General features: G+C 28.5%; 1 protein-coding gene across 4 annotated transcripts in view; it reads left to right on the top strand.

The window, feature by feature from the left end:
- LOC142326836 (salivary C-type lectin 2-like) overlaps positions 1-13,482 on the top strand; it is a 306,085-nt gene that overhangs the window by 223,039 nt on the left and 69,564 nt on the right. Inside the window, exon 1 of one of the 4 annotated variants that reach the window (XM_075369568.1) lies at positions 5,568-5,728. The exons of the other annotated variants lie outside the window; for them this stretch is intronic. Coding sequence (XP_075225683.1) covers positions 5,593-5,728 — 136 coding nt within the window. The 5' untranslated portion in view covers positions 5,568-5,592. Of the gene's footprint in view, positions 1-5,567; positions 5,729-13,482 lie in introns of those variants that run through there. 4 annotated transcript variants of the gene reach the window in all.

Genomic DNA, 13,482 nt, shown 5'->3' with positions numbered 1-13,482 from the left:
TTTACTAAATCTTCCGTATTTATTAGTTATTTAACAAAGATATTGTATTACAAACCTAAAAAAAGACATTTTTTCATTTTGTGTATCATTGAATATCTTAAAAACAACTTGAGTTCTCAGTTCTGGGACCTGTTTTATCTTATTTCCAAGCTCAAATTATATAAGAAACCATCACTTTACTCCTTAATTTGGCTCCCAAAAATTATAGTAGTGCTTCTTTTTATTAGAAGAACTGAAATCCGGGCGAAATCTTTTGCTAGCTGTAACTCAAAAATAAAGCGTTTCCAGACTTAAAAACATTATTTTCACCAGTAGAACATGTTCTAAAAGTTTCTCCGTTTCTTAGTGGGACATTCTGTATTATAATAATAATAATCTGAAATAGGCTTTTTATCAATTGAAAAATAAAACGTTCAAATATGTTGTATTCAGAATTTACTGTGGGTCAAAAAATTGATTTAAAAATAAACAAAGAGCCAGACAAATTTCAATCTGAAAAAGTATTATTTTCTTTGTAAAGAGTGTGGATTATGAACCGGACTTACTCATTGATTTTATATTAAGTCTTATCATTTTTCTCTTTAAGAATATAAAAGTGAAAGTAAAGTCAACGTCGTGTACGTTTTTATTTTATTTTCATGCTCACGCTGATTAGAGAAGTACAATTTTGTTAACCTAAATTGGATTTTTTAATTAGAAATTAATTATTTTTGTTAATAAATTCACAATAGATTTTTATCTTTATCTACTTTAGCCCGATCGTATGTTTTGATTAACTGATATTATTATCGAACCAATGAAAATAAATTTTCTCCTGTCATGGTTGGTAACATCAGATAAATTAATCTATTATACTTTAATAAAAAAAAAGAAGTATTTAACATTAAATAATGACTTAATATCTGAACATCGTTACCTTTAAATGGTATATTATGAATTATTTTACAACTTTCGTTTCAATCAATTTTAAAAGGTTTTATCTTCTTTGTATGTTAACAGCCACTTAATGTTAATTAATTCACTTTAATAATTTAAAGGATAGATTTATTATTTAATAGTTATACTTCAACTGACAATCGTTATGAAAACATAAATAAATTAAAATTAAAACCATTCTTTTTTTTTAATATATTTTTTATGTCGCATCAACAAATAAAGTCATTAGCTACTTATCAGTGTAATGTACCGATAAACGTGTAATCTTGATCATACTCAGGCCGACCGTTCCTGAGACGTGTGGCTAATTGAAACCCAACCACCAAAGAACCCCGGTATCCAACTAGTACACCACCGGTACATGGATTTGAATGCTAGATCGTGTTCTTTGGTGGTTGGGTTTCAATTAACCTCACATCTCAGGATTGGTCGAACTGGGAATGTACAAGACTACACTTCATTTACACTCTCATACATATCATCCTCATTCATCCTCTGAAGTATTATCTAAACGGTAGTTATCGGAGGCTAAACAGGAAAAAGAAAGTACACCACCGGTACACCAACTAGTATTCAAATCCTTATAAAAGCAACATCCTTAAAAAGCGATCTTAGTTGTAATTTTTAGAAAAATTTGTATAAAACAAAATCTAAAATGCATACTAATAAAAATGTAATTTTACAAAAAATTAATTTTATAAAAATTTACAATTTCACTAAGTTATATTGCAATACTAATTTTTATTCTGTCATTAAGGGGAAAAAAGGTTCAAATACATAAATAAAACTATGGGGAAGAAACTAACATTTTTCCCAGTATGTGATTCATTTTTACAAAAAAAAATGATTTATTTTAATTACTCTTCATTTTCACTTAGAGAAAAAAGTTAAAAAAAAGAAATAATAAATTTTGTTATATTTCATTTTAATAATTTTCATAGTTATAGAAAATGAAGCGCTACAAATGGATTTGTGACTAAACCTAGTAACGATTCTACCATAAAAGAATAACTCTGCACTTCTCTATATAATTACAGTATCATAATACATTATATGTTTCTTCGTATTATAAAGACGTTTACTTAGGTTCCAAAGGAATTTCGATATTTTATTAAGTACTTAATTCTTCTAGAATTCGATTCTATATTACAACTTCTTGAATAAAATAATCATAATGCTTTGAAGACGTGTATTTGGCGGACAAGTAACAGTCCCTATATAAAAGAAATTATGAAATTGCCGTTTTTTAATGAATGAAATAATAAGATTGGAACATAAAATACGATGTAAGAACTCGTGCTCTACTGATAATGGAAATCATTCTAATCTTCACTTCAAAAATCTTTGCTTTTTTTTTGCTATATACAAACCAATAATACAAAAACAGATTGTTAAATTCAAGCAAATTATAAACCGTAAAAAAAATCATTTTCATTAAATTGATTAAATAATTCAAATTCAAGTTATAATAAAAGCTAACCATCACGTGATAAAAAAGTAAATATTTCACGGAGTTCCTTTCAACGAATTAAGTTTACAGTTCTAGACATGACCTAACCTAACAGCGAAATTAAAATGGGGGAAAAAGTAAGCGCGAAAACATTATATTTCAGTTCAATTAGATTAGCAATAAAGAATACTTTCAAAAAATACCTCTAATTTTGTTAGACAACATTTTTTTTTCCATTTGATGAACCATTTTATTTTGAACCATTTGATTTTCCATTTTATTATTATTAAATTTTTAATAATAAATCCATAAGATAACAATCAGTAATTCATAAAAAAAATTAAAGAATAACCTAACAAAACGTAATGAAATCATAAAAATTACAATGAAATTATAAATCGTACGGTAAATCTCGCAGATATCATTTCTGCCACTCAAAAAACAAAAATTTCTGTAATATAAATAAAACTGTTTTTAACAAAACTATACTGATATCAAAAAAGGTAAGACAACACTACATTTCTATTATCAAAATCTGTTATTACTTTAGAATTTTATTTAAAAAAAAAAACGTGTTAAACATATGTAATAGACAATAGATATACAATAATAGATAATAAACAATGTTTAAGCGTTCCATATAATAAGCAAAAAAATAAATAAAATTTGTTTACAAAACTCTTACCGGTCCGATTTCATTTATATGTAATACATATCACATTTACAGAAATAATATCATTCTTATAATTATTCCTTGTTTAATAAATGAAGTCGGGCCGGTAAGGGTTTTATAAATTTTTTTTTCTTATTATATGGAACGTTTAAACATTGCTTATATGCAATTTGATGAGAGAGCAGGTACAAGATAATCAAAAATGTTACCTAAAACGTTTTATCGTAAAACTGTTTAAATAAATTTTATTTTGTTATATTATTTATTCTGATTGAAATAATAAAATAGTTAAGAATCTTTAATAGATTTAAACAATGCAATATGTGAAATTGGTAGATAAACTGAATTATATATTACTACTAGATAAAAGAAGAAGTAGTAAAAAGTAATATAAATACAATAAATTTATCAGATAACTAATCAACATAAAATCCGACAATTATCTAAGTTGATGCAGTTCCACTTTAAATCACATAAAGTCACCAAGGTCTAATACGTGGAATCGTATTAGACCTATATAAAACTTTCTAACGTCTTCACTATTGTCTACAAGGTTATTAAGCTAAATTGTTTACGTAGTTGTTTTGTCGCAATCTATATTTTGTACCGAAGCGCTGTATTTCTTCTGGAACATACGGTAAACCCAGGTATTCGTGGATTTCACTGTTTATTACGAACCATGGCGCCTCCGTGATGCTCTTCAGTAATTTATTTTGGAATCGCTGTATAATCTCGACGATACCGCTGCTTATTGTACCCCAAAACTGTATCCCATAGGTCCAAATCGGTTTCAGGATTGTAGTGTACAATAACTGTTTGTTGGATAGTGAAAGCTGTGACCTCTTGCTCAGCAACCAGTACATTTATTAAACTTAATATTCAGTTCTTTTCTCTTACGTGATCAAGATGAAGACCAAGATTCCGTACATTTTGAGCATGTGGTATCAAAACATCTTTGAGATGGACAGCTGAGCAGTCTCCTCTCCTCATTGCGAATGACATATGACTCGACTTCGCTTGATTAACTGTAATCCTCAAACTTAACAGCCATCCGTTGATTTGGTCTAATTCAGATTGTCGTTTACTTGAGAGTCAACATCGACAGCCAGAAGAGCCGTGTCATCGGCAAAAGAAAGAACAGTGACATTGACCGTAGTCGGAAAGTCCGCTGTGAAGATAAGAATATAAAACAGAACCTGACATGGATCAGTTTTACAACCTCAAGTGTATGCGTTTGCTCAATATTAAAGTGACCACCTCGGAAGCAGCTGAACTAATAGTCACAAACATGACCATGTTCAAGAACAGGCCACAACCTCTGAAGAAAGGGTTTCTCAAACGTTTTAGATCTACACGAAGATACCTCATGCACCACTTTACCTAGTTTCGGAATCATGACCATTTGTGAAACTTTTCACTCTGTCGGGAAGCACGTAGTATGCAGGATGCTGTTAAGGAGATGTGTTATATATAGGATGGCTTTGAAAGGCCAGCAAAAGTAGTGATAATTGTATAACAATAAACAAATAGAATTTTGGAAAAAAAAATGTAGAAAATTTTTCAAGTGAAAAACCATACGAAACTATTAAATTTACCTCTCTATTTACGTTTCAAGAATTTCAGTACGGTTTCGTTTTAGCCTTGAAGCAGAAATTAGGCCAAAGTTTGAGAGACATTAATACATACAAGTCGAATTGAAAATCTCTAACTTAAAAAAATAAAAGAAAGTAAATTGCTGTGAACAGTTAAACTTCAATTAAAGTTACGTTGTCTGTAGCCCTTACAGTCAGAGTAAGAATTAAATTGATGTAGATGAAATATTTCTTAGTTTAACTTGATTACAGTTTTAATTTTTAAACCTGGTTGGAGAAAATTATGAAGAAAATTACAGTACCTTTATCGTTATATCATTATACATTTTTAACGAGTGAGAAACCTCTGTAATAAATACAAAATTATTTTTTATATGTTCTTTTGAAAGTAAAATTAAGTATGTAACAGAAAGATTGTGTAAAGATTCTAATAGTAATATGTTTAACACCCTTCTAAAAAAACAACTGTTTTAAGTGTTATGTAAAAAAAAAAAAAAATGAGAAACAAAAACACTAACTATAATCATCATTTATATTTGTATAATTTATGTAACAGCATCATAGGAAAGGAAATATCTTTGTGTAAGAAAGGAAATTAATTTTTTTATATTATTTTTTTTATAACAATATAACTGGATTTAATTTCTAAATACTGTTAGATATATACACTTAGCGTTAGTTGTAACTACCAATAGAACGTGTTTTAGCAAGGTCCTTGGGAATGTTTATCGTAAGGTATTCTTAATACAACAGATGGATGTTAAAATTTCATGGAGTCGGTTTGAACACTAAGAGGGGAGAGTTCTCAGCTGGTTGCTTTCCCCGGTCCAAGCTTGGTCAGTGTTCTAAGTAGTTTGTTTATTAACGGTGTTAGTGCTGTGCGTTGTTCTGTACCGTTGTTTGTTATGAACTATCTTGTGTGATATTTTTTTATTATCAGTATGCCAACTTTACCGCCACCGTTAGTCGTCAGTCTGTTCGTATTTTATATTGTAGTAGTAGTAGCAGAAAATGCTACAGCTCGTATTTTCCAAGCTCCTAAGTTGGACAACCTGCCACCAACAAGATCAAGAATTGGTAATTTTATTACTATAATTATATTGTTTGTTGATATGATTATAAATTTTCTTATTTATTATTTAATAATTTCTTAAATCGGTATTTGTAATGTTTTTTTAATTAAATTTATGTTAAATTTTTCACACATTTTATACCGTTGTTATACAAGATTAGTTTGATAAAAAATTAAATGAAAATCAACCTTACCAACAATTTGTCTAGTACTTTCGGTTATTACCATGATCAGCAGATAAGTTTTCATACAATTTAAAGACATTAAAATTAAAACGTTATAAAATATTAAAATCATAACAATGATTTTGATGATAAAATATACAATGATGACCGGTTGTTATGATTTTAATGTTTTATAATGTTTTAATTCACATATTTCAATTTTAATGTCTTGAGAGCTTTTCAACGATATATTAGAAGTGGTACTTATTTTCATTGGTTCCAGAGTTATAGCCAAATGAAATTTTAATTAATGAAATATTTGGATCTTATATGGAGAAGGCACATCGTTTCGAATCTGACTCCTCTTTTTTAATTTAAATATATTGATTTATTAATAATTATTAACCTCTGATTGCAAAAAAAAAATTACAATAAATAATTCAATAATAACAATAAAAATAAAAAAAAATGAAAAAATATCAGAAGTTACTAATGAAATAAAATTTTATGAACTTTTCATTTTAAAAATATGTGTATATGTAATTCCATAGGCGTACAAGTCATGTGGTATCTACATCAGATTTGGTGAAACATCTGATTATTCGTTTTTGTTTTCATTTTGTTGATGGTTACATCATAATAATTTAAAACAATAGTATTAGATAGATATAAGACTTACATTTATTTAAAGAGTAATAAAGGGACTTGTACTCTACCCTAATATTTCAGGTAAGATTGTTGAATTAATAATTGTATAAATATTTTATGTTAACGAAAACTAATATTTTAGCGATTGTGTAACTGTCCACTTTATTAAAGAATTAGAGGATCGTACCTCACTTTCAAATGAAATAAATTTAAATGAAGTACAGCAAAAAATGTGTTTTATTTAAAAGGCACACAAGGAAGTCATGGGGGGGGGGGGTCCACATCAGATTTCATTAATATAATAATCATACCATCTTAGTTGCACAAGTTGCTTGGTCATCTGTTACACTGAAGATCTTGGGTTTAATTCCCGGTTATAGTGTGAAAGATTTTTAAGAGTCACGTTCTGTAATCATAGTTAGATTAAAATAGTTAAAAAATAACAAATAAATTGAATGTTCGTTATAAAATTACCTATTATTTAACAAAATCCCAACTTTTCTACGATTTGTCAAATTTTTATCTTTTATAAATTAAATGATTTTCTTTTTCTGTACAGATGTTTATTTCTTTTTTTTTTTGTTCATTCTTTCTTAAATTTAAAGGTGAAGTTTAAACCAGTTTTATTTTTAATAATAAATTAGTTCTTGGTATCGGATAAAAGGATTTTGTGAAGTAATTACCAGCCAGATTAACCTTTCACATCCGTCTTAAGTTTTGTTCATAAAAATATTAACGTTAATTCCTTTATAGATTAATCCTTTTTTATAGTTTTATCTTATAAAAATAAATATAATGTTCGATGTTGTTAGTATTATTTATAAAAATAAATAGTTATGCTAAAGTTTGTTTAAAAATAAGATTACCTTCAAAAATCATTAAAAAACCTTTACTTCAAATCTAGATGCCATTTCAATATTTAAACAATTATCATCACCGGAAAAAGTTTATATAAAAAATAAGCGAATAAATAAGTGAAAGAAAAAATAATAATAAATATTAATTGACAAGTAGTTACTTACTAATCGTTACGAAACACTATAATCCTGCAAAAATACTCGTTTCATAATGTTTTATTTATTCTAAAAAATCTACTCCTTTAGCGTTTCGTAAGTACTGTTTATTAATTAATATTTATTATTATTTCTTATTTTTTCATCAGATTTTATTCTCTCTTCATTAACAAAACCTTTTCTCAGTGTTAAAAGATGTTTAACAATCAACTGACGATCTAAGTTAAGATTTTTAACTACAATTTTTATAAATGGTTTTTAAGTATAATTTTGTTTATAAATTTATCTTTATAACCGACTTTCCAAAAAAAAAGTACGGTATTATCTTCGGTCGCATGACTTAAAACCAGGTTTCCTTATTTATATATATATATATATATATATATATATATACGAATAGAAATTGTGGCTTGAAAATCTCCGATACTATTAGATAAATTTAATAGAAATTTAGATATGCTGTAGTAGTGTATTTTAATTTTAATTTTTTTTAATCTTCAATCAGTTTCCATTAACCGGAACCATAATTAAATTTCATGACAAAAAATAAATGACATTCAAAGAGAGGTTTTCATTGAAATTTCTTAAAGAATCATCACGTAAATATATAATAAAGATAAAAAAGTACATACAATGATGAGTTCAAAGAACATTAATCAAGCTTGATCAAGTCCAGAACGTAAAAAAAGAAGACAAAGAAAACACTAAATATTATCCCCATCAGCCACACAAAGAATCAAAAAAACAGATCAAATGAAGAAACTGTGAATTTAAAAAAAAAAAAATAGAAATTAAACGAATAAAAGTAAAAGGCGAAACAAATCCAATCATTTTGAAGATGGCGTAACATTCTACGATAGATAGATGATTCTATAGATAGATGATCACTACTGATCTCAAAGAACCTCTTAGAAACTAAAACTAAACAAATAACAATGATAGACAAAAAAAATGTTTAATGTTAGATACGATAAGATGATATATGTTAGATAAGATGTTTAATGTTAAGTAAAATACCATTTATTGAAATGCTTTTTTGGATACATTACAAATCTGTAAATACAATTTTTCTATCAACCTTAGTTTTAAATAAATTACGCTTCAGAAAAAATTAAGGGAAAATGTAGTTAAAATCTGTAAAATTTATAATTTTGCATGACCACATCTGTGTTAAAATGATTTCTATGCTGTTTTTCTTTTATAAATAGTCTCAGGCACATCTCACATCCCGAATAATGTCCAACAGTAATAGGATAGCATGTCCCATCGGATCGAATTCCATTTCCCTTTATAGCAGCTTTTCATCACCGAAATGTCTTGGTGGTTCAATGTGTTCGTTTCTTACGTCTCCGAGATTGTCCGGGAAAAACTTCAGAAGTGAGTGGAGGAAATGTTTTTTTTCAAAGACATATTACATTCCGTAGGTAATTGCAATTTCCGTTCTAAGTGCAACATAAGCTCATCAATATTTGCGCAATAAACTGAATTATTTTTATCAATAACGTACAGAGAAAGTTCTTTTTGTCGGCTTCGAAAGCCCGAAATAATTGTATTTTTTTAAAGTAAATTCCAACCTTTCAGTCTTGATCCTAACAGTTCAGCTTGATTTTTTTTTGATAAATTTAAATCCCTAACCAAGTAATTCAATTCACCTTCTAATATAACATGTGGCTTATTGCAAGATAATTCAAAATCAAAATCATTGTTGTCAGTATTGCCTGATTTTTCATCGCTGCTTTCGAAACATACATTCACAAGTAGCTCAGGAAGTGGAAAATTTCATTGAGAGGTGGAGGACTGATTGCGTTTACGCCAAACCATAGGTCCACCAAATGGCAAAACTTTTCGTGTACATTTCAGCCCTTTTCTTAAATATACAGAATAATTAGCGCATACTAAATGAGGAGCCCATGTCTTATCCTGATCACCAATTTTACACTGAAAGAACAATTGATATGCTTTTTTAATTAAAGGTGTGTAATGTTTTTCAATTTGACTTTACCGTAAACTCATAATATACATACAAAAAGGCATCCATATCACTTACACAATTTCGAAGCATTATGACACTACACTGTTAACAAACTTAAGACAGCAATAAGACTGAATAAAGTTAATTAATTCCTAAAGCCAGTGCTTAATGCAAACAAAACAGCTGTGTTTTCAGCTATATGGTTTGACCTGCACAGACAAGATTAATCTTGTCCACGAAGGCTCACTTTTCAGTATTCGATATGATGTCATAATATGTGACTATTGACTATGATTTAATTCTCTGTCTAGTATTGTTTATTTATATCTTACAAATTATGTGAACAAAGTTAAATAATAAATAATGAGCTAACAAAATACATTATAGGACCGTAAAATGCTAACTATACGTTGAAATATGAAAAAATCGTTTAATTAAAATTTAAAAATTTTTCAAAAATGGTAGGTGAAGAAGGTTTCTGAGTTAATATCCGATTTCAACATCAAAAACCAGATTAAAATCATGTATCACATATTAGGAGACAAAAATTATGTTTATCAATGTAATTATTGAAATTTTTTTCTTTTGTTTTTGTTACTTGAATATTAAAGTCCTAATCAAAAAAATTTATACAATTCTAACAAGATAATTTTTAACGTTATTATTAGCTAGCACAATGAGAAAGATAAATATATAAAGATAAAATTTCCGATCTCCGGGGCGGAGTGGTAGGTAGCGTCGCGGCGTTTCATCTGGAGGTTCACGGGTTCAAATCTCAGACAACCATGGCATTTTTTATACGTTACAAATTTCCATTCTTATACTCCCATGAACAAGCTTCTTTGCAAGCATCAAAGGTGAATTATTTCATCAGTAAAAAAAAATCGTAACAAAAAATTTGGAAAACAGACTTAAAAGTTTAATAACAACAAAAAGGGGATTTTAAAAAACTGTAGTGAAAACAACAATAAATTACGATAAACAATAATGGTTGTAAATGTTGTAAATATTACTTGTAAATAACAATTGTTTTAAAATTTCCTCAAAAAGGTTACAACAAAACATGTTTTTTATTAAAAAAAAATGTATACGTTTATTTAAAAGTTTAATAATAACAAAAAGGAGATTTTAAAAAACTCCAGTGATAAAAATTATATACTTTTATTTTTTCGATGTATTTTTCTAACATGAAAAGGCGTGATGATGTAAAAATTGTTTTCAGTAATTCTTTATCTTCTGTAATTTATAATAAAAAATTTTAGTTGTAATAATAAAAATCATAACATCTATTTTAATTTAGGTTACTTCATATAATCTTACATAACCGTTATCAGCTCACGTCAGTTGGTTCCAACAGCAGTTCGTCCGGTATTTCTCTCTACACAATGTCCGGCTTACAAAATCTTTCACAAATATCATTACCTCTCTGTTATTATTTACCTCTCACTCTCTCTTTCAATATTCTTTTAGTCTTTTCTGCTTCCCTATTCATGCAGAAGATTAATCTTTAAACTTCTTTTATGTTTTACTTCCCTTATATATATATTTATAAATAGCACACGTTACTTTATATTTCACTTTAATAACCTTTTTTAAACATATGTTATATAGTTTCATGCTATGTCAGATGGTTTCATTTCTTTATATTTTGCATGTCAGTTACCCTGCATGACTATAACTAATAATTCATCATTTTATTTCTAAGTGCAAAAATAACCTTTCCTCTCTTCGTCAAGGTCCAATGATCGCGCCCATGTGACATTTTTTTTCTTTATAGTATCTTATAACTGGCAGACGCCCAGTATAAGTTAGATAAAGGTACTCTCCAACGTCGTCTGTATAATAACTAACATTATTTTCACCATTTAAGGATTTTTTAATTAATTATAGCAATCAATTATTTATATGTTTATTTTTCAATGAAATTTGAATTAAGTAAACTGCCTATGAATATGCTGTTGCAGCCCATTACTGATTTTTTTAACTTCACCAATACTAACACCAGCTACTAATACAAAGTCTACACTAACTAAAAGAGCATTAAGATGAAATGTTTTAGAGTAATTAATAAGGATTAATTAATACAAAAAAGTAATTAATTCGCTTGTGCTTTAATTGTACTATAATTTAATTTAATTAAATTAATTTGTACCATAATTTATTTGTAAACGGTTAGGATCTTATTAAGCATAATATATCTTGTTTTTAATTTCAGTAAAATGTTATACAAATGAAATAAATTGGTTTTTTTGAAGTTATACTTCTTTTGGCGCGTTAGAAGAAACTGATTAGATGTATTTTCAGAGTTATGGAAGTTGCGCGCGCTGATGTAACACACCATGAAGATTTGCGCAGGCCTATGTGGATCAGTTTGCACGCACATGAGTATAGTGTCTAATTCAGTCAGACGTTCAATTCAATTAAGTGATTGGCATGTGTTGTAAACATATTGTGAATATTGTTGTTAATATCCATAAATACTTTATTTATATTGCAGCGAATATTTATTTTTATTTTGTGAAAGTAACTGTAAAAAATAATCTACTAGTAAGCATATTTTTTTTTTCAAAATTTGCAAAACTCATAGTATACTTTACATGTGGATCGCCGTTCTGTGTGTTCACAAAACTGATTTCACAGGTTATCGATATACCGCCCTATCGCTGAGAAGCAGTAGTTTTCTTTAGTTACATAAACCGGGAATACGCCTGTAATGTGACTGTTCTGGACTGGACGAACGAAGCGCACGGTCGAACTATTTAAAATTATGAATATTTAAATATTCTCTATAGCAATACAAAATCAACGTTTGCCCACCATCAAGTTTTTTGTTTTTTTCTTTTAGCCTTCGGGTCCACGTTAGGTATTTCTTCAGATAATGAAATAAAATGACAATTTTAAGCATGTGAAAATTGTACCATCCAACTCGCACTGAGTGCGCGTGTACCTCTCAATAGTATCACGCCTGACAAATACAAGTTCTCACCATTTTGTGAGTGAATCTCTTCAACCTAAGATACGCTAGAATCTACCCTCACTGTACTTAATCGACATACCGTGTGAGGCAATCGCTCTAACCATACCATAAGCAACCAAGAATAAGAGAGCTTCACCAAGCTAGGCATGCGTCATGGGAACCTAGGTCTGACCTATAAAATTGTGAAATAGAAGCCACCGAGTGCAGAATTAAATCAAATCACGATACAACCCAGATGAATATTTTGATATATTATCTCCATCTCACTAGATGGACTACCTGTCGCGAATGATACCAGAAACTCCGGTATTGATCAACAACTGCTCATACAGTTGCAGTACTTGAACCTTGCCTCCACGATTTAGTCCTCGAAAGGAATTGAGTTCTGGGATGATAATCCACATGTTAAATGAACATCTTTTAAATAAATCCATTTAAAAACCCACCGTAGAATAATCTGATATTCTTCAAATCCAACATACTTTTCTTGACTGTATTCTACAAAAGAAAATCGCCAGTAGTAACAACTGGCAAAGAAATAAGATCTGCAACACCAGTCATCAAAGATGATATTATACTTGCCAAACCAAAGTATAAAAATTATACTTATATCGTTTATTTAATTACTGATAATTTAGATCTTAAGAGAAGTATTATTCTCCTGAAACGAAGAAGTATCTATTCGATTTCTTTATATGTAACATCGCAACAGAAAAAATATTATTTCATTAAATTATATGAAATGGTTATACCTTCAATCCATAATGTTCACTTGTTCACCTTCTTAACTTTTTATTTAAAATCCAATTATACATAACGGTTTTTCCATTCTTCATAATAGTGTTGTAATTCAGAAACTGAAATATCCTTCAGATGGTCGGTTTGAGTCAAGTGAATAAGGTGGTTGAGGAACTACAGGAATATTTTTCTTTGCCAAAACTTCATTAATTGAGAGTGCAGTATGACAAGGTGCATTGCCATGATG

The sequence above is a fragment of the Lycorma delicatula genome, chromosome 6 (assembly GCF_047948215.1).
Source record: "Lycorma delicatula isolate Av1 chromosome 6, ASM4794821v1, whole genome shotgun sequence".
NCBI lineage: Eukaryota > Metazoa > Arthropoda > Insecta > Hemiptera > Fulgoridae > Lycorma > Lycorma delicatula.
This window is presented reverse-complemented; position numbering and strand designations above follow the sequence as displayed.